Here is a 26,515-nt window from a genome sequence, read left to right on the forward strand (position 1 = left end):
AATGGGACCCTTTACCTCCCTGCTTGGCACTCAGCATCAAGGGTTAAAATTGGGGGTTAAATCACCAAATGATTCCTGAGCACGGCCTCCGCTGCTGCTCACTGCTCCCCTCACCTCCCAGGGGGTTGAACAAGGGGATGGGTCAAATGCAGAGAGTAATTTCACCACACCTAGTGTGTGTGTGACTATCAGTGGTACTTTAACTTTTTTTTTAACTTTACCTCTACTCACTAAATATAGCGGCAAGTCGCTAAGTCACAGATCATTTCTGCTATGTCCCATTCTCCGAGTGAGGGAGTGAGTTTACCAAAAGTTTTTTTTTAACCAAGCTCACAGGACACTTGTTGAAAAGCCCAAATGACAAAAAAGAGGGGACCTAAAATAGAACCTTGAGGAACACTACTGGTATAACTAAGAAAGTTGAAGATGCATCTGATGTAAACAAGCTACAGCAACACCTTAGTTATATTGTAAGTGCCAAAAGAGAGAGGACTTAAAGGGATGCCTTGAGGGACGCCTCAGTTATGCAAATCACAGATTTGGACCCCAGTGTTCTATGTTTGCAAGGTTAAAATGTCAATGCAAGGATCTGCCAATGTGTTCAAGTTCCATTCTAGTAGTTTTAGGAACTTGCTGCAAAAAATCTCCCAAGTTTTGAACTGAACTGGGGAGGCCGGTATGATGTCATTCCTGAGCAGGACTTGGTTGAATAGTCCTGTCATTCACTAAAGAACGCACAATAATTTAATGTAAAAAAAAACACCCCATGTGGTTAAACCTCACGGTCTCTGACGACGTCAATCCAAGTACATACATTTTCTTTGTAAACACTTTTTAGATACATCGCTTGTCCTGGATGGGATTTGAATGTGCAGGTGTGCTTACTGTAATGTTGCGTTGAAATCTGCCAACTTATTTCAGGAGCACAGTGGACACGACAAGACACAGGAACAAAAGCAAAGCTGCTTTATCGAAGAAAAAGACTGACAAGGAGAAAAAAAGGACAAACATCCACCGGCGAATCTCTGTCAACATGTAAGTAGTTTTTTGTTTTTTTTTGGTTTGACAAGTCTTTCTTTCTTCAAAAAGTATGACAATGTGTATTTGTCCTCCTCAGCAATGGATCACCATGGAGGCCATGCTGGTTTCATCATTGTCGCCGGCTGCTTTTCTGCGTCTGTGTGCTTCTCTCTGTCATAACCTGGATTTACGTCCTGTGGATGTTTCATGATGATGCACCCCAGCCTTGACATCTGCATCTGGATGCTGTGATCCTCCGAAAGAAACTATGAGTGAGTCTGGGATAGGGTTGTACAGTACACCGGTATGATAAAGTACCGCCATACTAAAATAATTGAAATCGGTACTATACTACCTTTGAAAGGTACCGGTACCGAATGCCGCTGTGCGGTGGTGACTACAGATGCATGATGTTGCGTGTGTCAAAACGCGCACACAAAGTGCATACGAGCAATAACATCGTGGAGTGGAAGAATGGCAAAACCGGCAATTGTACTGGTTAGAAAGAGTGTGCGTGAAGCGCACTATGGAGGTATTTGGGCTTCAAAACTAACAATAAAGGTGAAGCTTTAAACAGGCATGTGCTGTGCTGCCAGTGTTGCTTTAAAACATGCCTCGCAACGTGACGATTAGTATTACCACCCTTGCTTCAAACTTAGGTCAACATTTAGATAATAAACATTCAGATCTTCACAAGGAGTTATAAAGAGTGACAGGTAATAATGTAGTTGTTACACCTGTCCTGCTGTTCAGCTCCGGTGCAGACCGTAGTCGAGGAGCACAGGGCAGACATTTCTTCCAGTGCGGATGTTTTCATCAGGGGTAACACCCTTCACTTTACCCACCAAATGGGTTTTGCTAAGATCCGCTTTCCGGTCAGAATTCGAGGCCGCCGATTCGTGACAATCTGGTTGCTTTATTAGTTTTACAGGACACAACCGGACCCGTTCATCCTTCTACTGTGCAATGCACACGCTCCCTCTCTCTCTCTTTACTCGCCCACTGACGTCACCAGCTCCTCTGTTGTGCACATGTAGATAGTAGACGCTCACACAGCTGCTTGGCTTGATGCCAAATATTAGCAGAGTTAGGACTACTACCTACAAATTACTGAAATTTGTAACAAATTGCTACAATTTGTGTTTTATCTTTAACAAATGTGTTTTACCTGCTACATGGCTTATCTGTGTACTTTTATCCATAGTTTTGTTTTTAGTACTTACTAATAATTGTATTTTTCTTAAAGCACAGACCAGGAATGGCAACCATAAATCATGAATAATTTTATATATTGTCAGTAACATTTTATGTTCTATTCTAACCTAATCCTTGATTATAGCAGACTATATGTAATATGGAAAAGCCCAATGTGTTTAATGACTTTTAATTACTATTTTAACCTTATGTTATTGTTCTTTGAGTGCAATAGGAAACATATGTTTTATGTATTGTAAGATTTTCTGATAAAATAAAGCCAATATTGAAATTTTTCGAAGTTCCCTTTATTTGGAGAAGTGTCAAAGTTTGGTACCGGTACCAAATATATAGGTATCAGGACAACCCTAGTCTGGGAGGTTTTTTGTGGCAAAGTATTAAACCTTTTGATGTAAAAAAAAAAAAGCTTTGGTTTTAAGTTCTCAATTAAATAAAAACCCCACAATGCAATGTTAATTTGCACATTCTTTACTATAAATATAGAAAACAATACAATCACCTGGTTAGTTGGTAACATTCTGCAGTGGAAACAAGTCATCAAGTCACTCAAAGGCATCAAGGAAGAATAATTCATGATTCATTCATGAATTGTTCAAATCTGAACTAAATAAAATAAAAAGCAACACATTTAGTAGTCTTTATGTTTAGAGCAATACTCTTTAAATAGTGGATAATTATTAAAATTATATTAGGAATGGAGAAGCAATCTTTTGTGCAAAATGTGTTTTCCATCAAACGATGTGACACATCCTTCTAATTGCATCGATTCACCTCACATTTTTTCATTTTTATAAAAAAGGGTCTACTCAGAATAAAAACATTTTAAATAAATAATATTGGCATGTCGCCTTACGTTAAATTTTAAATTATATGATAAAAAGGGTGAGGTATCTACCGTACTGTAGGTCTGCATCGACGTATCATTCTCATAGAGAGTCCAAGGACTTAAATAAATACAGCCTAAATGATAGACAATATAGAAAGTGGTAGCATAGATCTAATAAACACACTATGGAGTCACGGCTACACCTGGCTCACAATTTCTGCATCCTCTGCCACAAACCACTGGACTGGGGTTCCATCTGCAGCTCTCTGGAGGACCAGATTACCAGAACCCTGCAGGAACACAACAGAAGACGTTGATCGAGTGCAATTACATTAAAAGTCATGCATTAATGCCCATTTTCTTAAATAGCAGCAACAAGCATTTATGAGAGGCGAGGTGGTAACTGGAGATGGTCTTCTAATATGTCGCAAAGTATTTCTAAATTAAATTAGAAGGGCATTATGTAAACACAAATGCAGTACTGTATCATAGAAATATAGAAATGCATTTTCTACATATCAAAAACACCTCACCTCTAATAAATTCTTGCTACTTTCTAGTAAGTTAAAGTTAAAGTACCAATGATTGTCAGACACACACACCAGGTGTGGCGAAAATTATTCTCTGCATTTGACCCATTACCCTTGATCACCCCCTGGGAGGTGAGGGGAGCAGTGGGCAGCAGCGGTGACCGCGCCCGGGAATCATTTTTGGTGATTGAACCCCCAATTCCAACCCTTAATGCTGAGTGCCAAGCAGGCAGGTAATGGGTCCCATTTTTATAGTGTTTGGTATGACTCGGCCGGGGTTTGAACTCACAACCTACCGATCTCAGGGTAGTACTAGATATCGTCATTAAGTTGCAAAATATATGTTACATGTTAAGATGAAGAATATTTAATATATATATCTTTCCATTTTGTTTTCATTGTTAACCCTCTAAGGCAGACCTGGGCATTCTGCGGCCCGCGGGCCGCATCCGGCCCTTTGTGCGTCCCTGTCCGGCCCGCGTGAGGCCAATTATAAATTACAAAATAAATTTAAAAAAGTATCTATGTCGAGTGTGCAATACAACAGTGCTGCTTTTGTTTTGAAAATTGTTATTTGTATTACTTCCGTGTGGGCGTGTGCGTGATTGTGAGTGAATGTGAACAGCTGCAATCACAAATTACAAAATAAAGTTGAAAAAACATCTATGTCGTGCGCGCAATACAACTGTGCTGCTTTTATTTTGAAAAGTATTATTTATGGGCGTGTGTCCGTGTGTAACCTGCGAGTGAAGGTGCACATGCAGCGACAAGTGATGCACGGTTTACACCCGAGACGCTAAAAAGAGAAAAGTTGATGACGAATGGCGTGTTTTCAACAAGACATGGACTGCCAAGCAACGTTCCCTCTAAGGTGCGTGCCTGCGCAATTGCGCACTACTCAAGCGTCCGCTGCACACAGCAAATTAATATATGCCGCGCACCAAATCAAGTCCCATCTGAATTCTAAACAAAATAAACATATTTATTCTATGTAATTTTGCAATGCAACTTTGAGTGACAGTGACAACAAGCGGCCCTAACGGTGTTCGTCAACACCGTTCAATTGAACACCGTTCAATTATTGTAACGTCTATCGAGATGCTTCGAGGACAGGAATTATATTGATCACTTTATTGAGCAAAACTGTTTATATTCGGACATAACCACACCAAAAACATGAGTAAAACAATTCTATCTCGAAAAACTAGTCATTTTCTGCCGTACAAACCAGGCCAAAACCAACTTGTCATCTGTCACCAACACGCATACCACTAAACCACTGGTGCGTTTATGGCCACACAAAAAGTCGGACAACTCAAACACCACACAAAGTTACACTGTGACTCCTCAGTCATACGTGTGCTTATTTTACTGTCATTTATTATTAATGCTAATTTATTTATATTCATGGAATGCTGTTACACACACAATGTTGAAGTATTACTATTATTATTAATTATTATTATTATTATTATTTATCTTACGGTATATATCAAAAATAATATTGAGCAAAATTTACTTGAAATATTGTCGATGTGGCCCTCCAGCAGTGCTCGGGTTGCTCATGCGGCCCCCGGTAAAAATTAATTGCCCACCCCTGCTCTAAGGACATTCGATTTCAATTATATTCAAGCTCAAACAGGACGTAAAAGTCCTTAATTTTCAAAATTATGGGTTTAAATAAATATTTTTCTATTTTGGCGTTAACATATTTTGGATTCTTATTTCTTCAGTCCTAAACAAAATGTATCTTTTAAATTTGGAGCTTTCCGAAGACCTTTTGATCAGACATAGTCACAGGTTTATGCATAATTATACTACCGTAATTGAAAATTGTGACATTGTTTAAAAGGCCTTTCCACAAGTTAAAAAAATGTGTAAATTAATATTACGTGTTTGATATTTTTGTTCAGAGCTGAAGTTTACGGAGAAATTTGAGCAAGAAAAGGTAGAAAAAAAAGTATTATTCAAAAATATTTTTACGCCAAAATAAAACTATTAACCATTTTCTTTAGTCCTTAATTTAAAAAAGTAAGGACTAAATCAAATAAAAAAACACCCCTCAGAGGGTTCTGTGTGTGTGTGTGCGTGTGTCTGTGGATTTGTGATAAAACAATAAAAAAATGTCATTTAATTTTCAAAATGATGTACTGGTACTAAATACAAATATTAATTGTTTACTGTAACAATTCTTATTCAGTACTTGATTTTTTAAAAATAATGGACTAAATGAAAATGGTCAAAACAACAAAAATTGTAATTGATTTAATTTGGCATAAACATATTTTAGATTCATGTTTGTTTAACTTTTTTTTTTTTTTTTTGCTTCCGCCCTAAACAAATCACTGCTTGTGTCCTGGACATATACATTTTAACATCTGAACTTGAAAAAAAACCCTCTCAAGAAATATCATGCATAACGGAGTAATACAACAAATGATGGCCAAGAATACAGTAGAGAGGTACTGAAACCCCGAGGGTTAAGTGTCACTATTTATGTGAAAATACATGGTTCAATATTAATAGTATTAATGATATTATGTAATTAAATATGTTTTATACAAACATCACTTATTCAAAATAATACAATGATGTAATAATAAAACATGCAAACATACAATCAGAATAAATGGTACTGTACACTAGAAAACCATGAACTAGGTCAGGGGTCGGCAACCCGCGGCTCTAGAGCCGCATGCGGCTCTTTAGCGCCGCCCTAGTGGCTCTCAGGAGCTTTTTAAAAAATGTATGAAAAATGGAAAAAGATGAGGAAAAAAAAAAAAGTTTTTGTTTTAATATGGTTTTTGTAGGAGGACAAACATGACGCAAACCTCCCTAATTGTTATAAAGCACACTGTTTATATTAAACATGCTTCACTGATTCGAGTATTTGGCGAGCGCCGTTTTGTCCTACTAATTTTGGCGGTCCTTGAACTCACCGTAGTTTGTTTACAAGTATAACTTTCTCCGACTTTCTCGGACGTGTTTTATGCCACTTCTTTTTCTGTCTCATTCTGTCCACCAAACTTTTAACGTTGTGCATGAATGCACAAAGGTGAGTTTTGTTGATGTTATTGACTTGTGTGGAGTGCTAACCAGACATATTTGGTCACTGCATGACTGCAAGCTAATCGATGCTAACATGCTATTTAGGCTAGCTATATGTACATATTGCAGCATTATGCCTCATTTGTAGCTATATTTGAGCTCATTTAGTTTCCTTTAAGTCATCTTAATTCAATTTATATCTCATGACACATGTAATATGGCTTTTAATTTTTTGCGGCTCCAGACAGATTTGTTTTTGTATTTTTGGTCCAATATGGCTCTTTCAACATTTTGGGTTGCCGACCCCTGAACTAGGTATTTATATAGATTTTTTTAAATACCTTTTTTCCCACTAATTAATAATGATTAATAAATGATTTGAGGGTATCCAGTTTATCGATTATATAATTAGTGTACTAACCTGATGGAATGGCGGCATGTGTGGTGAAGTGGGGCTCTTGACCCCCAGAGGGCTCTGCTGCTCCACCAAGTCGGGGTTCTGACTGCGTTGGTGCCAGGACTTGAGCTCCTCTGACACCACCTCCCTGGGCATGGCACGGATGACGTGGTTGGGGTACTCCTTCAGCGAGGGCGTTCGCGCCACCCTGGTGTAAGGAGGCGGCAGCTTGGGTGTTGACGCCTGCTCCTGCCAACGTCTTTGCTGCGGGATGCTGCGCGTGACAGGCGGGGAGGACACAAAGCGCTTGCCCAGGTCTTGAGGCGAAAGCGGGGTACAAGGCCCGGGCTGAGGCTGGTTGCCGTTGTTCTTGGGCGAGTCGCACGGCAGCACTTTTTTGGGCGCTCCAAAGTGGAAGCCGTATGGCGGAGGGCAAAGCTTGGGGATCTCAGTGGGTCCCTCCCTGCCTGGCGAGCTCAGGTAGGACGAAGACGAGTGCTCGGAGCTGCTGTCCTCAGAACTGGACTGGTACGGCCGCATGGGAGAGGACTCCGGAGACAGCACGATAAAGTCGGCTGCGCAGCGTCGCTGGGGTAGACGGCTTCGCCCTTTGGGGTTCTCCGGTCCCAGGCGCTCCTTGTCCGTAGCAGGCTTACTTTTGGGGAGCCTGGGAAGACGCACTGGCATAAATAATTTTGCACAATATTTATATCTAGCGCATATTTTGTGTGATTTGTGCACCTGAAGGATTGAGAGTACTGACGGCGCACGTGCAGCTCTGGGGTGGAGGGGGCGCTGGTGGAGTGCTGGTGACGAAGGGCTGAGTTCTTGATAAACTGAGAGAGAGGAATTCTGTTGGTGTCTGCCGAGACCCGAGTTCCTGCTGGACTACTGGAAACAAAATGACATGAGACAAGGACGTATTAAACATATGGACAAACGCTTGGAAACACCTTGTCACTAACCCTTGTGTGTGTTCCTCATGTGATCATTTAAAAAAAAAAAACTCTCACTGTTTTGATTGCAACAGTGTTAAAATAGGATATAAACAAAGTATACAAACTTTCTCTTAAAGGGGACACAATACGAAAAAAACAACTTTTCCTACTTATTGGTACCAGTTTTTGTTTATTTGGGATCAGCACAAGCGGTAGAAAATGGAGGCATGACGGAGATATTTATAAAACAATCTTGCCTTCCTTCGTACTTCCTCCAAACGAGCCATTTGGATTGTGCCCCAATTATTACGTTTTTGCCATTGGTGACGTCAGCGGATATTATGACAGGAATAAAATACATGCACATGTGTCATCTGCTGTTGCCATGCGTGTAGTTCTAATTTATATCCGTCTTGATACGAAAGCGCAAAAAACTGTACAACGGCGCATCCCCAAGAGGCGGTCAGAAAGCCGCATGAAGATGGTCTGTAAAACATAATCTATCCAAACGTTTGACCAAAAACACACCTTTACATGTTATGTAGAGCACAGGAAGAAAAAAAAAAAGAAGAGAAAAAAAAATCACAATATGAACTCTTTAAGATTTATTTAGGCCCCATTCCCTCCTATTAAACTGCTATTTTAACAGACTGTAATGCTGGTATATTACTATGCTTTTTTTTCCATGAGAACCAAATGAATCTCATTCTTGCCAATTGAAAAACTACAAAATATTGTTTTACGGTAATTGCATCTCTTGCTGAGCATAATTCTCACAGCTTTGATAAGTGTAAATGAGTTAAAGTGTCAATAAATCACTGAAATGCAATGAAAGTTATCTAGATAGCATTTGAAAGTGTTTATAAACTTCTGACTGGTAAATATATATTCATAACACATTCTTACAGTATAAAGTATAAAGTATACACCTACTCAGTGGCCTAGTGGTTAGAGTATCTGCCCTGAGATCAGTAGGTTGCGAGTTCAAACCCTGGGCTGAGTCATACCAAAGACTATAAAAATGGGACCAATTACCTCCCTGCTTGGCACTCAGCATCAAGGGTTGGAATTGGGGGTTAAATAACCAAAAATGATTCCCGGGCTCACTGCTCCCCTCACCTCCCAGGGGGTGATCAAGGGTGATGGGTCAAATGCAGAGAATAATTTCGCCACACCTAGTGTGTGTGTGACAATCATTGGTACTTTAACTTTAACTTTAAAAATGATATGTAATATAAAAGGGATAGGTACCTTTCCCATTTGAACAGATACAGTACCAATTCCCAGTACTTGGTACTCGATACCAGTACTCAACAGTACCAATATTCAGTACTTTTGTGTGTGTTACTAAATGTTCACTCCTTAATGACAACATATATATTTTTATGTAACGTTTAAAAATTAGCCAAATTATGATACCTGTGCTGTCCATTTGTAATATCTTGCTTTCTGTTTCTCATTTGCTAGTATAATATAGCAGACTTTACATGCAGATTAGATGGCATCAGTGTAGACTACGGAGTGTTGCATGGTCAGGAAATAGTCTTTGCCATTAAATTAGATTTGCCTTGTCTCTTGTTGCGCCCTACAAAGTGTTTATACTGTAAGTACTGTACTTAATACGCACCGGCTGTTTGATTGTAAAGTGCATCTTAGTTGTAGTTTTTATGACCAAATTTGGATATGTTGAAATCGCCATGTAGAATAGCTAATGCTAACCAGTATCACGTATATGCAAATCCAATGTAAATTAGCATCGAGCGTGCGCATTTTGGAAACATTCTATCAGGCATACTTGCTTTGTTGGCATACACAATTGTAACATTACCTAGAGGCAGTTTGGCTGAGTCTGCTCTGAGTGATTGTTTCCTCGCCAAGTGTTTGAGTCTGCAACCGAACGTGACGTCGAGAGCAACACAAATAGCGAACTATGGCACCGTTTGATTTTACATGAATCGATAGTACAGACAGAATTTGGTCGGTGCCTATAAAATTACCACATTTGGTGCCCATTTCTGATAATAAACAATTAATAATAAAAACGGTTCTACAATTACATATTGATACTTAAAGGGGCTGTTAGCGACGTGCTCAAAGTTACATTTTTCAAAAACATAACAAGAACACCACCAGCTCACTGAGATTACTATTTGTGGTTTAACATAACAGATGCCATTAATAAATGTCTATATCCATCCATTTTCTACCGCTCGTCCCTTACGTCAGTGGTCCCCAACCACCGGGCCGCGGTCAGGTACCGGTCCGTGGATCGATTGGTACCGGGCCGCACAAGAAATAAATAAAAAGTAAAAAATAAAAATATATATTTTTTATTAAATCAACATAAAAAACACAAGATACACTTACAATTAGTGCACCAACCCAAAAAACCTCCCTCCTCCTCATTCACACAAAAGGGTTGTTTCTTTCTGTTATTAATATTTCTGGTTCCTACATTACATATCTATATAGATCAATACAGTCTGCAGGGATACAGTCTGTAAGCACACGTGATTGTATTTCTTAATGACAAAAAAAACAATATATTCCCTGCCCCCCCGGTCTGTGGGACAAATTTTCAAGCGTTGACTGGTCCGCAGCTACAAAAAGGTTGGGGGCCACTGCGGCTTACGTGGCCGCTATATTTGTCGTGAAATTGTAGCTTTGATCGGCTTTTATCTTTCCCACAGGCCTGCCACCCACAGTAAAGATCTTCACTTACAAAAGGATTAAAAACTGGATGCAATGGCAACGGTCAAAAGAGATGATATTCATTGAATTAAAGAAAGAAATCATCAAAACTTTGACCAAGTGTGTAGTCGACTTAATGAAGCCGTTTTAGTGTATCACGGCGAGTCTGCACCATACAGAAGCAGAGTGAGTCTAATGTCAGCCTTGAATGTTAAAATAATATTGAAACAGCAGACATTTAAACATGCAAATATGGAGAAGTATAATTAATATTATATGGTATTATTCATCCATCCATTTCCTATACTGCACTACACTACAGTAGCAAATCATGAAATAAGTGTTTCCATCTTTTTTTCACAAATAAATATGATACGGTCAAATAATATGTTACTATATAGAAATTCAAATAAACATAAAAAAAAAACATATATTATGTCACCTGGAGCTGCTGCTGCCAACAGACAGAGGTTTAAGATTTTTCTGGTAAGGCTGGTCCAGACTGGACTCCTTCCATGGAGAGTTCTGAATGGGAGAGCGTTCATATTCCACAATGGATGACTGCAGGTTCTTAGAAGGTGGGTCTGTAATGGACACTGGAGTGGAGATGGGCCCGAGGGAGTCCACGTCTACAAAAGCACAAAATCAAATAAGTCTGTGTAATGCCCTCTTGATTTAGTTTGACAAAACGGTCTATTTACCGTTATACTTTTTTGTGCATATTGCCTCATGGCCCATTATTATTGTATCTGTAAGGGCGTTTGAACACAATAATGTGCATGTAAGGCCCAACAAAGTGTCTTCTCACCATCATCCAGGGCCACCACGTCAGAGAGGGAGCTGTCATCGGACATATTCAAATCTGTTGCACACAAACACACAAATAAATGACCCTGTGCAGTACATGCTTTGGTCTGAGGGGGGCAGCAGTGTTACTTACCATTCCTTTTACATGTTGAGTTGCTGACGCATGGAGAGCTGCACTCGCTCTTGATCCTGTGTTGGAATACAGCCTCCTGCAGATCCTTCACTTTCTTTTCCTCCCTCTTGCACTGCTGCGCCCGACTTTTTTTCTGGGGCTTGCTGAGGTTGCCCTCCAGGGAGAGTCTGCGGGCCGCCTCGTAAATCTGCCGCTGAAGAGCCAGCTCGGTTTCCAGCCCTTGTAGTTCGGAATCCTTCATCGGAGACGGCGAAACTTTTAGCGGGTGATACATTTTTTATTTGCTTGCCCAAATTGTGTTCTGTACCTCGTTCTCCAAATAGATCAGACCTTCGTCCAGCTTGAAGGAAGCTCCGATCCTCCTTCTGACCTGAGGTGGCTTCTCATCAGGCAAGAGAGGATAGTCTGAGGGCAGTTGACCAGTCAGCTCCTGTGGAAGAAACACTGCTCAGCGCATTTTGGCACAGAACATACCGTATTTTTCACACTATAAGTTGCATTTTTTTTCATAGTTTGGCCGGGGGTGCGACTTATACTCAGGAGTAGGGATGATGTTTGATAAGAAATTATCGAGTTCGAGCCTATTATCGAATCCTCTTATCGAACCGATTCCTTATCGATTCTCTTATCGAGTCCAGATAGGTTGTTGTATATGGAAAAAAACAGACAATATTTGGTTTAACAAAAGCTCACTTTTATTATATAAGAAAAAAATAAAATCTAATAAATAAATAAATATTGACTGTTACCCCCCTAACAAAATAAAATAAAATAAATAAATATTGACTGTTGTTACCCAAAGTATATTAAGTGGGATTTTTCAGAAAAACAAATATATACAGTAACACAAAAACAACCTGTCTCTGTGATCACTATATGTGTATAAATAATAATATAGTGTTAAATAAAATCAGTCCCTTGGGCACAAAACTGCAAATAATACAGCTCTCCAAAAAGTGCACTTCTGCTGCTATTTGACATAAGTGTTTGTTATGATGCTTTGACATTTTTGCACTTTATTTCTTTATTGAAAGAAAATTCCATGAAGAAAAAAGTTGTTTGCAAATGTGGTTACAATGCTAAAAAATGAAAAGTTAAAGCTGAAAAAAGAAATACACTTCTTTGAGTTAAAATCTTTCTTTATAGGGGGAAAGATGTGATGTTATGAGCTAGGGCAGGGGTCGGCAACCCACGGCTCCGGAGACGCATGCGGCTCTTTGACCACTCTGATGCGGCTCAGCTACATACTTGCCGACCCCCCCGATTTTCCCAGGAGACTTAAGGATCTCAGTGTCTCTCATAGATAACTCCCAGGGAAAATATAATCCTATTTACACTCTAATTACTAAATAAAGGGAGTGCCCTAATTACACTGCAGTAATTGTCCTCTATAGCATTTACAAACAGCGTGCCAGCCCGGCCACATGTTGTATGTTGCTTTTACTTGCACACATAGGAGACAGCAAAGCATACTTACTCATCAGCCACACAGCTCACACTGACGGTAGCCGTATCAAACAACTTTAACATTGCTACGTTACAAATATGCGCCACACTGTGAACCCACACCAAAAAAGAATGAAAAACACATTTCTGGAGAACATCCCACCGTAACACAACATAAACACAACACAACCAATACCCAGAATCCCATGCAGCCCTAACTCTTCCGGTCTACATTATACACCCCCGCTACCACCAAATCCCCCCACACATCAACCCCCCCCCCCCCCCTCTCCGTGCGTTGGTTGAGCGGAAGAGTTAGGGCTGCATGGGATTCTGGGTATTGGTACCGTCAGTGTAAGATGTGTGGCTGCTGAGGTAGTACGCCTTGCTGTCACTTGCGCGAGCAAGCTGAAACTGCATTCTACATGTGGTCGCGCAGGTATACTGTTTGGGCAGGCTGTAGAGGGCGCAAAAAGCAGTGCCATCACGCCCTGGTATTCGGTAGTCTCCCGGAAATAATGAGAGTGTTGGCAAGTATGACGCTATCAAGCGCCATTCATTCAAAACTCGCGGGCCGCACTAACATCAAATTTCCATATTAAGGTGCGTGCCGGTGCGTGTGTCTGAGACCCCTGGATAACATAGCTCAAAGCAATTTAAGCTTTGTATGCGGTGTTTTTCATTTTCAATTTTTTTGTGGCTCCCATTATTTTCTTTAATTTGTGAAACTTGCCAAAATGGATCTTTGAGTGGTAAAGGTTGCCGCCCCCTAGGCTAGGGAATACAACAACTACACTACCCAGCATGCAACGGGGGTGACGCGGTAGCCCCGAAAATTGTTGTTGCATGTCGTCACCCGGCAGCTAAGAATGAGGTTATGAGCACGCTGTGAAAGTAAACGTCAACAACTCAGCCAACACGCCTCGTCTGCATTATTTATAATTAGACAGACAACACATATACACACATATACAGTGTGATTTTGTTTTGTTTACAAGGAAAGAAAAACATAAGTTAAAAAAGGGAGATATGTTGTATATATATGTATGTGCTGCGGTTGCTTTAAGAACGTTGCGACAGCTGCCGTAAAGGAGGTGCGTTGCTAGCCTGGTCGCTATGTTTCCGGTTGGTTGTAAAAGTGTTCGTCATGTGTTTGTACCCTGCTCAAATCTCTCAGTAAAGTTATTCATTGGATTATACCTTTTTTTTAAAACTTTATTACACCTTGGAGCGCTTTTTCCGGTGCATTGTTTTTCCTGCTTTCCCTATCTGCTCCTAATGACTGAGCTACGTGACGTCATTTCTTGTGATGTCTCACGGGGCATTTCTGGTCGGGACGGGACTCGTTCCGAGGGATTCGAATAAAGAACCAACTCTTTTTCTTTACTATAGTGGTCTCGATAACGGGTACCGGTTCTCAAAAAAGGATTCGAGTCCGAGGACTCTGTTCTTTTCTTATCGAACAACCGGGAAAACCGGTTTCGAGTATCATCCCTACTCAGGAGCGACTTATGTGTGAAATTATTAACACATTACCGTAAAATATCAAATAATATTATTTAGCTCATTCACGTAAGAGACTAGACGTATAAGATTTCATCGGATTTAGCGATTAGGAGTGACAGATTGTTTGGTAAACGTATAGCATGTTCTATATGTTATAGTTATTTGAATGACTCTTACCATAATATGTTACGTTAACATACCAGGCATGTTCTCAGTTGGTTATTTATGCGTCATATAACATACACTTATTCAGCCTGTTGTTCACTATTCTTTATTTATTTTAAATTGCCTTTCAAATGTCTATACTTGGTGTTGGATTTTATCAAATACATTTCCCCCAAAAATGCGATTTATACTCCAGTGCGACTTATATATGTTTATTTCCTTCTTTATTGTGCATTTTTCGGCCGGTGCGACTTATACTCCGGAGCGACTTAAACGCCGAAAAATACGGTACACGCTTGTAACTGGTTACTCACAGCTTCTCTGATGCACAGCTTCCTCAGCTCCAGCAGGCAGAGCTCCAGACGCTCCTCCAGAGACTGGTGCTTCAGTTTGAGAGCTCTGGTGTGCGTGGTCAGGTCCTTGACAGGAGATGTGGGGCTGTCTGAACCTGTCGGATAGATGAACATCTTACTATCTAGGCCAGTAAATGTACAGTGGGACCTCGAAAGGCAAAATCAGACATTTAAATGTAAAAAAAGGTTAACCACCGTTAATACGAATAGATTCCATACTCGGTCTTAACTGATAGGGATGATATTTTAATTGATGAATCCAATGTTAAGAATTGTTCATTGTCTTGAAGCAACTGAGTGCACTACTTGGCTGCAACCAGCAGAGGCACTGTTGATTCACTGTCGACGAGTTTGTGGTCAATAGCAGTCGATTCTCAGCTAGTATAGGTTAAGAACCCAAAGTGGGTAGCTGATCTATTTTGTATAAAATATGCTGGTCCAAAATAACGTTAATGTTTTTGTATTATTTTTTGCGCACTCAGAGAGATTGGTGCCTGCGCTTCAGACGGGGAACAGAGATTCCTTTGTCCTATGTGTGTCAATATATTTGTATGGTCTTTCAGAAATAGAAAATATTGTGCATATCGTCTATTCAGTAACATCCTTTTATAATGTTACGGCTGCATGCTGGGTAAGTTAAGGGGCTGATTAAAACAAAATCAATTGCTGCGTTTTGGTGTCTGCTGGCTTTTTTTTTTAATAGCGTTCACTTTTTCATTTAGAATATATAATATTAATATATCTCCTATATTTAAAAAACTTCTTGAAGTACGCATTTTTTTTGTATCTTGAGCACAGTCTGTCTCCCATGAGCGCATCTGCAGCACACCCAAAAAAGTGGGTTTCATTGTGGATGCACTGGACTGCTTCTAAAATGCCCATAAAAAGTGGAACATGTCTTCTGCAGGTACAAGAATGATTACAGGAATGTGCAGTAAATGATCCAGTGTCTGGCAGGCTGTTCCAGTTATCAATAGCACATGCCATGATAGTCGATTTCTTCGCAACACGCTCACTAATAGTACACGCTATTTTATGGGTTGCACACGCTGTTTAGCGTGTGGGAGGGACGAATCGAAAACCGGTTCTGAACCAGTGCATCAATTCCCTGGAATCGCTTGCCACTTATTCAAACTTTTCTCTTACCGATTCTTTCGTGTGGGTATGACCTCATTACACAACATGCGTAGTGACTTCAGATCACAAAATGGTGGATTTCGGGCGCAACAAACGCAACAGCGTTTAATAATTCTAAGGCTGCCAGTTCATCAAGAGGAGGACATACGAGCAATATGCTGAAACATTTGAACACACAGCATGCAATAATTATAAATAAAAGGCCTACTGAAATGTGATTTTCTTATTTAAACGGGGATAGCAGGTCCATTTTATGTGTCATACTTGATCATTTCGCGATATTGCCATATTTTTGCTGAAAGGATTTAGTAGAGAACATCGACGATAAAGTTCACAACTTTTGGTCGCTGATAAAAAAGCCTTGCCTGTACCGGAAGTAGCAGACGATATGCGCGTGACGTCACCGGTTGTGGAGCTCCTCACATCTGCACATTGTTTACAATCATGACCACCAGCAGCAAGAGCGATTCGGACCGAGAAAGCGACGATTTCCCCATTAATTTGAGCGAGGATGAAAGATTTGTGGATGAGGAAAGTGAGAGTGAAGGACTAGAGGGCAGTGGAAGCGATTCAGATAGGGAAGATGCTGTGAGAGGCGGGTGGGATCTGATATTCAGCTGGGAATGACTAAAACAGTAAATAAACACAAGACATATATATACTCTATTAGCCACAACACAACCAGGCTTATACTTAATATGCCACAAATTAAGCCCGCATAACAAACACTTCCCCCCTCCCGTCCATATAACCTGCCAATACAAATCAAACACCCGCACAACACACTCAATCCCACAGCCCAAAGTACCGTTCACCTACCCAAAGTTCATACGGCACATATATTTCCCCAAAGTCCCCAAAGTTACGTACGTGACATGCACTAGCGGCACGCACGTACGGGCAAGCGATCAAATGTTTGGAAGCCGCAGCTGCGTACGTACTCACAGTACCGCATCTGCGTATCCAACTCAAAGTCCTCCTGGTAAGAGTCTCTGTTGTCCCAGTTCTCCACAGGCCAATGGTAAAGCTTGACTGTCATCTTTCGGGAATGTAAACAATGAAACATTGGCTGTGTTTGTGTTGCTGCAGCCGGCCGAAATACACCGCTTCCCACCTACAGCTTTCTTCTTTGCAGTCTCCATTGTTCATTGAACAAATTGCAAAAGATTCACCAACACAGATGTCCAGAATACTGTGGAATTTTGCGATGAAATCAGACGACTTAATAGCTGGCCACAATGCTGTCCCAAAATGTCCTCTACAATCCGTGACGTCACGCGCAGGCGTCATCATACCGAGACGTTTTCAGCAGGATATTTTGCGCGAAATTTAAAATTGCACTTTAGTAATCTAACCCGGACGTATTGGCATGTGTTGCAATGTTAAGATTTCATCATTGATGTATAAACTATCAGACTGCGTGGTCGGTAGTAGTGGGTTTCAGTAGGCCTTGAAAGTCGCGTTTTGAACCGCTGCGATCTCATCCCAGCAGCGGTAAATGCTGACACGTCATCTGAATACAACAGGTACTAACTAACGCCTCCTATCATGTTAGCGTTATTATTTGTTAAATTGAAATGAATGCCTTCTCATTTAGATGAGCATGACGAGAGACAGATTCTGACGGGCTCCGAGGCAAGCAGCCCCAGTCCACGTCTCCGCTAGACGAATGTCACACAGCAGGAGTTAGTTAGTTTCGGCGGTAACTAGTAATCTAACGCGTTATTTTTTTATATTCAGTAACTCAGTTACCGTTACTACATGATGCGTTACTACATGATGCGTTACTACATGATGCGTTACTACATAAAAAATAACGTAAAATAACGCAGTATCGGCTAGAAACAGAAGATCTGAGTGTGTTTTATTGGAGTGTTGCAGTGTCGTCCTTCTGATTCTTCCTCTGTCACAAGCGGGAGAAGAAAAGAGGCGTGCTCTGTATGTGTCTGGGTGTGGGGGGGAGGGGGGCGTGTTAGTGTTAGTGGTGCAACGGATCAACATTGATCCCTGATCCGTTCGGATCAATATCTTCGGATCGGCACACACGTGATCCGCGGTTTGCTTTATGAAGAATTAAAAAAAAGTTTGCGCATGTTCAGTCCACACACAGCGAGTTCATGGCAAGCGGAGTAACAGAGGAGCTTGAACGCCCCGCGCCATTTAAATCCCCTGTATGGGAGCATGTTGGCTTCCCTGTCAAATACAATGATGAAGGAAAGAGGTTAGTGGATAACACGGTGATTGTGTGTATGACCACGCACTTGAAGCGACGTCATCCCGGTGTTTCACTGACAGGAGTGAAAAAGAAGGCTGCGCCATTTAAGCAGCCCCTTGTTGAACAATCAGACCAGGCTAAGCCATCACAAACACTATCGGTGGGTTTCTTAGACTTAGACTTAGACTTCCTTTTTATTGTCATTCAAATTTGAACTTTACAGCACAGATACAAACGAAATGTTGTTACATAAGCTCATGGTAGTGCAGGATAAAAAAGCAATAAGGTGCATATATAAATAAATAAATATATATAAATAATATATAAATATATATATAAAACAAATAAATAAATATAAATAAATAAATAGATTACTGTACGGATAAATATATTGCACTTTTGCACATGCGTCCACGTTTATGGATGTATGTTATATTGTCTTTTTTATTCCAGCGAGTTAATCCATTTTGGGGGGAGTTGAGGGGATAATTTAATTATTATGCGTTCAAGAGTCTTATGGCTTGAGGGAAGAAGCTGTTACAGAACCTGGAGGTTCTGCTTCGGAGGCTGCGGAACCTCTTTCTAGAGTCCAGCAGTGAAAACAGTCCTTGGTGGGGGTGGGAGGAGTCTTTGCAGATTTTCTGAGCCCTGGTCAGGCAGCGGCTTTTTGCGATCTCCTGGATAGGAGGAAGAGGAGTCCTGATGATCTTTTCCGCCGTTCTCACCACTCTCTGGAGAGACTTCCAGTCTGAGGCATTGCAGGCTCCAGTCCAGACAGAGATGCTGTTGGTCAGCAGGCTCTCTATAGTGCCTCTGTGCAGACATGAGGCCATATTCGCTTGTGCAAAACGAGGGTTTTAAACACATGCTGAAAGTGCTTGAGCCATGTTACGACATCCCGTCGCGCACCCACTTCAGCGCTAAGATTGTGCCAGATCTTTATGAGCAGGAGAAGAAAAAAGTTGTGGATGAACTATCTCCAGCATCATCTGTTGCGCTCACGACAGACGGGTGGACGTCCAGGGGAATTATGTGACGATAAGAGCTCACTTCATCACAGCAGACTAGGAGATGAGAAGACACGCCCCCTCTACGAGAGTCACCTTGCGCAGGTACTGACACAAGCAGTGGAGGAATGGAAGATAAAGATATCCCAATCACAACTGATAATGCCAAAAATAAAAAAAATGTAGTTTATTTTCTAAATAAGAATCGATAAAAGAACCGCTAAGGAACCGAATGAATCGTTAAGCGGAATCGGAATGGAAAAAAATGATAAATTCCCATCCCAAGCGTGTGATATTTGGATCTTAGTAAATCAGGCCCTTGATATTTTTGAAAAAAAATAGGCCTAAAAAGATTGCAACTTTTGCTGCAACTTTCTGAAAAAGGAGCCGTGCATTCAGGCATTGTAGGCCGAAGCAATCACAAAAAGAAATAGAAAAATCCTGGAGGGCCTTGCATGGAAAAAGGAGTCGAGAAAAGTTTCTGATGACAAACAAGTGTGCGTATTGTTGTGATTAGCAGGAGCGTTCTTACCAGAGTGCAGGATAATCCCGCTGTCAGTGTCACTGATCTCTTCTTTGCTCTCGATGGCCGTCATCTTGTCTTGTATGGAAATATCTGCTGGAATGAGATAATTGGAAGATTAATAAGTGCTGCTGCTGCTGCTGTGTTGTTTTTCTCCCACACCATGTGGCTTCGTTCATGCCGCCCTGCTGCTCTCCTTAACAAAAGTGAGTGGAGAGTGTCTTTTCACACACTTATTCCCCCCCCGCCTCCTTCTTCTTTATCCCATCACAAAAGAGGCAGACCCCCACGGGTGACTCGGCACATGTGCGGGGGTTACTCCGAATGGCGGTGCCATGGCGACGGAGCGCGGCCCGGGCCAAGGGAGCGTGTCGCCATGCGCGGTGTCACAGGGGTGTTTAAAGACCCCGAAAAAGAAAGCAGATGGTGGCAAGGATGACCCCGCCCTCCCCCCTACCCCTCATGGACTGCACCTGTTCTCCCAATGAGCCCCTCCCTCAGCCTCCCTTTCAACCGGTGTCTACACAACCCTCTGGGGGCTTTGAAGTGGAAGAATGTCTCAATGCGGGGCTTGTCCACGCAGCATCACATCACAAGGTCCCTGCTGACTCCTGTGACACCTTGCACTTACAAACCCCGTTTCCATATGAGTTGGGAAATTGTGTTAGATGTAAATATAAACGGAATACAGAGATTTGCAAATCATTTTCAACCTATATTCAGTTGAATATGCTACAAAGACAACATATTTGATGTTCAAACTGATAAACTTTATTTTTTTTTTGCAAATAATCATTAACTTTAGAATTTGATGCCAGCAACACGTGACAAAGAAGTTGGGAAAGGTGGCAATAAATACTGATAAAGTTGAGGAATGCTCATCAAACACTAATTTGGAACATCCCACAGGTTAACAGGCAAATTGGGAACAGGTGGGTGCCATGATTGGGTATAAAAGTAGATTCCATGAAATGCTCAGTCATTCACAAACGAGGATGGGGCGAGGGTCACCACTTTGTCAACAAATGCGTGAGCAAATTGTTGAACAGTTTAAGAAAAACCTTTCTCAACCAGCTATTGCAAGGAATTTAGGGATTTCACCATCTACGGTCCGTAATATCATCAAAGGGTTCAGAGAATCTGGAGAAATCACTGCACGTAAGCAGCTAAGCCCGTGACCTTCGATCCCTCAGGCTGTACTGCATCAACAAGCGACATCGGTGTGTAAAGGATATCACCACATGGGCTCAGGAACACTTCAGAAACCCACTGTCAGTAACTACAGTTGGTCGCTACATCTGTAATTGCAAGTTAAAACTCTCCTATGCAAGGGGAAAACCGTTTATCAACAACACCCAGAAACGCCGTCGGCTTCGCTGGGCCTGAGCTCATCTAAGATATGGACTGATACAAAGTCGAAAAGTGTTCTGTGGTCTGACGAGTCCACATTTCAAATTGTTTTTGGAAACTGTGAACGTCGTGTCCTCCGGACCAAAGAAGAAAAGAACCATCCGGATTTTATAGGCGCAAAGTTCAAAAGCCAGCATCTGTGATGGTATGGGGGTGTATTAGTGCCCAAGACATGGGTAACTTACACATCTGTGAAGGCGCCATTAATGCTGAAAGGTACATGCAGGTTGTGGAGCAAAATATGTTGCCATCCAAGCAACGTTACCATGGACGCCCCTGCTTATTTCAGCAAGACAATGCCAAACCATGTGTTACATCATCGTGGCTTCATAGTAAAAGAGTGCGGGTACTAGACTGGCCTGCCTGTAGTCCAGACCTGTCTCCCATTGAAAATGTGTGGCGCATTATGAAGCCTAAAATACCACAACGGAGACCCCCGAACTGTTGAACAACTTAAGCTGTACATCAAGCAAGAATGGGAAAGAATTCCACCTGAGAAGCTTAAAAAATGTGTCTCCTCAGTTCCCAAACGTTTACTGAGTGTTGTTAAAAGGAAAGGCCATGTAACACAGTGGTGAACATGCCCTTTCCCAACTACTTTGGCACGTGTTGCAGCCATGAAATTCTAAGTTAATTATTATTTGCAAAAAAAAAAAGAAGTTTATGAGTTTGAACATCAAATATCTTGTCTTTGTAGTGCATTCAATTGAATATGGGTTGAAAAGGATTTGCAAATCATTGTATTCGGTTTATATTTACATCTAACACAATTTCCCAACTCATATGGAAACGGGGTTTGCACTTGCAGGCAAGCACAATTTGTGTTTAGGAGCCTGCTCGCCCTTTCTTTTGTGGCTTTACTACAAACAACCGATAAACAAAACACAACGTGGACAACAAATTGAGGGCCCTCTGACGACATAACGGCAGCTTTTATTCCCCGCTCTCTTTTAGGTCAATCCATTTATTCTGCTTCTCACATGCTTGCAAAGCCTGCAGATCACAAGGCATGGCATTAGAAGAACCAACATAATTAGAGGATGTCTCTTGTGATAACAAAACAGGAAGTAAACATTTGGGACATGAAAACAGTAATATGCTTCCTCCAGTGGGCGTGCAGATGAGTATCGGGCTTTTTCCCCCCCTGGGGATCAGGAAGGATGAGATAGGATATTAATGTGAATCCTATACAACCTGAGCCATTCAACACAGCAACTCATGTGGACACAGTAGCAGCCGGTGGCACAATGAGGCACAGGCAGCCCGAGTCAGTAAAACAACACTGCAACAAAAGGCCTGGCATCCACCGAGAGGCTTCCATATCCTGCTGAGGGCGTCATATCTGCTGACAACTCAGCTTGTTTGAGGCAGCGGGCAGACGTCACTATCGGAAATCCAGAAAACTAATGTGGGACTTACCCACTTGCAAACCATGTTGGATGTTGGGGCGAGGCAGCAACTACAACGTCGCCAAAATGTTTGCTGCTTGTTGGAAAGAATCCTCCTTTCCTTCCTTGATAGAAACCCTAAATTTTTGGAACTCTTTTCATCGCCGCTTCTGCCGCCTCTCCCTGTCCTTTCCACGCAAGTCGCAAAAAGCTGATTCCACCAAGCCCTAATCGTGACTACTAAAACCTAATCGTGACTACGCAAACAGTGTTATGCCAGAGCATATTTAACTGCAAACAAAAAAGGAAGTAAAAATAAAAAAGTAAAATGCCCCCTCATCCTTTCTTTGAATTAGTTCATGAAAATATGTTACAGTCGTCCCTCGTTTATTGCTGTTGATGTGTTCCGGACATTACCGCGATAAATGAATTCCCGCAAAGTAGGATTTTTAAATTACAAATCAAATATTTGCCTAGCTAGAGCATATAAAACGGTTTACTACCTGTTTTTAAAACAATTGTTTAAAATGTTTGACAGAAATACAATACAATACAGACATAGGCGCCGATCCTGTGGGTGCTTCGGGGCCCAAGCACCCACGGACAATGCCGAGCACCCACGTGGGATTGATGGCAACTTTCAATCTTTAAAGTAATTTTTGAAAAATCAATCTTGTTGTTGTTAATTTTGTGGCGAGTGTGGTCCGTATTACAAAATAATAAAGCCACAAATCATATGGGACATTAACTTTGCTGAACGTCTTCTTTTTTTTTGAATACACACACACCGAGCACCCACTGGCAGAAATGTAGGTCGGCGCCTATAAATACAGTTAATTTCCCACACCCAATAAATAAATAAATATCAGTCAAATAAATACAGGCAAATATGGATATAAAGCCACAGACAACTGCATTTCCGAATGTCCCCAACATGGTGCAGCAAAACACAAAAGCAAACAAAAGGCTCATCAATCACCCACAATTCAACCACGTCACAGTCGGGGCCACACTGGAGATCAGTCTTCTTTACACATTTTAAGAAAGCACCGCATACTTCTTGACATTTTACAGAACAACCGTTCAATATCAGCCTAATTTTCTCCAATTTAAGGAAATAAAGAATATCCCTGATCCGGCGGGTGTTGTAGGGAGGCGCTCCATCTTCCAGTTAAGCACAATAAGTCTTCTAGCTAACAAAGTAGTGAATGCCAACAGATTATTTTGGGATTTACTGAGAGAAAATGACAGAGGGGTTACCCCGAATAGTCCTGTTTACTACCTTTTAAATAAATATTTTAACATAATGAGAGCCCTCACCTTTACACTGCTTTAATCCAATATAGCTAATGCTGCCTAAGGCTGAGCCAATCAGTGGCCACGATACTGAACAGCGCACTCTATTTGGTTTTGCCTCCTCTAGTGGCCAATACTACTGTAGTATTGATAATTTGTGTTTATTTAGCCATTTTTATGCCTAAAAATGCTGACCCAAATTTTTTTGAATATGCTTTGAAAAAAAAATCTGCGATGTTGGGAAGCTGCAATATTTGGAGCGCAATGTGGTGAGGGACAACTGCACATTATGAGCCTTCTGCTATGAATCCGCAACAAAATCATCCATCCATTTTCTACCGCTTGTCCCTTTCGGGGTCGCGGGGGGCGCTGGAGCCTATGTCAGCTGCATTCGGGCGGAAGGCGAGGTACACCCTGGACAAGTCACCACATCATCACAAATTTAACTGAACAAAACCACACTTTGTGGATGTTAGCGATGGGCATAAAAAAATTAGGGGTGCAATGAAGTGAAAAAAAAGCTTTGATTTATAAACTGTTGCTTCATTTTATTGGTTAATTAGAGTGACTGATAAAAAATAATCAAATCCAGACCAGTGCCCAGAATTTTAAATACGCAAACAAAGTTTCTGAAAAGAAGGGAGGTCATGGTAAGCAGAAAAACATTTTTATTTCTACTATTTCCCCTAAAATATGCATAGAGGCTATATGGTAGAATACAAAACAAACAAAAAATTGATTAATTTTCCTTTTAACTGAAGTCTTTTTCTTTATTTTGTCAGAAGTTGCTGCGCCTCCCCTAAAATCTTCTGGTCGCTCTAAGAGGAAGTTTTGCACTTGAAAAATAAAGCTGGATTCATTGATTTGACTCAAAAAAAGTGTATGGTTTCATACACTTGTGATTTAGGGCTATATAAATAAACATTGATTGATTGATTGATTGATAATGAATCCCATAAAGACCAACATTCAAATACAGTTACATAGTAGGCCTAAGTAGTCATAAAAAAGAAGACAAAAAATCCATACTAGATGCACAAAAAAATAATAATTTAAACAGGCTATGCATAGCTGCAATTCTTGTGTGTTGATTAGCTGGAAGGCTGGGAAAGGGTGGACGTAAGCGGAGAATGTGGACAACAATTGGTTCCCACGCGTGTTGAGTGGTAGGAATGACGGTAGTCGAATTGTAATGACTTTCATTGAAGTCTGATAGACCTTTGATAACGGCTCGAGTCTCATCGTTACAATATTCAATTACCGGTAACTGATTCTTTGGCGTACCACTAGATGGAGCCTCTGCACGGTTTGAGAATCACTGCCATAGGTTAGTGGTCCTCAAACTTTCTTCACCAAGTACCACCTCAGAAAATACTTGGCCACCATCATGACCAACATTAAACTACCGTACCATAGGTATTCGTTAAAAACAAGGCAGAGGTTTTATTTATCAACTGTATTTAATATTTTGGCCACTGTAACATTACACACAGTTTGAACAGTAACAATGTGTTTGAATGTAGTACAACTGCACACCGTACTGAAAAAAATACATTACAAAGTTGAATTAAGTGATTTTTTTTGGCGTACCACTCGATGGAGCTCGAGTATCACTACCGCAGTTTGAGAATCACTGCCATAGATTGATTGTTGTTAGTAATAAAAAGCACATGAGACAAGTAAGAGAAATTAGCGGATAGTTTTTCTTGGATGTATGAACCTACCTTAATGATTGATGCCCTACTTTTTTCCAACAAACGTGCTGAGAAATGATGATGAGCGTCCCACCCATCCTTGCTGCCCAACCGACCGTGACACTGTAACATGCACGGAAGTCAGTGTTTATGGCGAGAGATTATGCTCGGGGATTCTCTGTCTCCCAGATTCCCCTATCCCATGAGCCTTGGGAGCTGCGATCCCCTTGGAATGCCGCCACAGCCGTGCTTGTTATACCACTGCGGTCGGCCCTGGAATTACCAAGGGGGACCGGCCTCACCTCACCAAGGAAATAGCGAGGGAGGCCTGGAATCTTGGCTGAAAGCTATAATTAAAATTGTCCACAGAATGCTGATGCGGTGGAAGAAACCAAATGACTTTTCAGCATGCCTTATTCCAGAATTAAGCCGAGCTGCACTATGGGAAGAAAAAAAAAGTATCAATTTGGGGAAGTTTTTTGTTTCCATGTCCTGGCAGTGGATGGAACCCACACACATGAAACAATACCAAACACAACAACGCTCACGCCGCTTCTTTCTTTTTGACATTCGGCCTAGTCATGCAAAGGGGCTCGTTTTCCAGCAGAGACAATGCAAGAGGTAACAACAATAAGCCAAGAGCAGCAAGCCATATGCTGAGCAGACACAGCAGCTCTGTCCGGCCCAGCGTAAACACAAACCACAAGGAGAAGAAGAGATGCTCCATTGTTATAAATAATAAATAAATTGTTCTCAGATAGAGGACAGCC

At 41.2% G+C, this 26,515-nt stretch overlaps 2 protein-coding genes across 7 annotated transcripts in view; one reads left to right on the plus strand and one right to left on the minus strand.

Annotated features, from left to right (window-relative positions):
* The window catches only part of si:ch211-163l21.11 (inositol 1,4,5-triphosphate receptor associated 2), an 18,005-nt gene extending 15,418 nt beyond the window's left edge, over nt 1-2,587 (plus strand). For all 3 annotated transcript variants that reach the window (XM_062052907.1, XM_062052910.1, XM_062052908.1), the window contains 2 exons: nt 922-1,035; nt 1,118-2,587. In XM_062052907.1, the coding sequence (XP_061908891.1) occupies nt 922-1,035; nt 1,118-1,250 (247 nt within the window). In that variant the 3' untranslated portion in view covers nt 1,251-2,587. The remainder of the gene's footprint in view (nt 1-921; nt 1,036-1,117) is intronic.
* The window catches only part of inavaa (innate immunity activator a), a 26,614-nt gene continuing 2,667 nt past the window's right edge, over nt 2,569-26,515 (minus strand). Inside the window, exons 2-10 of one of the 4 annotated variants that reach the window (XM_062052903.1) lie at nt 19,967-20,053; nt 15,037-15,170; nt 11,913-12,035; nt 11,606-11,840; nt 11,474-11,527; nt 11,108-11,294; nt 7,778-7,924; nt 7,061-7,703; nt 2,569-3,351 (exon numbers count right to left, since the gene is read on the minus strand). In XM_062052903.1, the coding sequence (XP_061908887.1) occupies nt 3,259-3,351; nt 7,061-7,703; nt 7,778-7,924; nt 11,108-11,294; nt 11,474-11,527; nt 11,606-11,840; nt 11,913-12,035; nt 15,037-15,170; nt 19,967-20,030 (1,680 nt within the window). In that variant the 5' untranslated portion in view covers nt 20,031-20,053 and the 3' untranslated portion in view covers nt 2,569-3,258. Of the gene's footprint in view, nt 3,352-7,060; nt 7,717-7,777; nt 7,928-11,107; nt 11,295-11,473; nt 11,528-11,605; nt 11,841-11,912; nt 12,036-15,036; nt 15,171-19,966; nt 20,054-26,515 lie in introns of all 4 variants that reach the window. The other 3 variants (XM_062052904.1, XM_062052902.1, XM_062052901.1) reach the window with 3 other exon arrangements.

The sequence above is a fragment of the Entelurus aequoreus genome, linkage group LG07 (assembly GCF_033978785.1).
Source record: "Entelurus aequoreus isolate RoL-2023_Sb linkage group LG07, RoL_Eaeq_v1.1, whole genome shotgun sequence".
Lineage (NCBI taxonomy): Eukaryota > Metazoa > Chordata > Actinopteri > Syngnathiformes > Syngnathidae > Entelurus > Entelurus aequoreus.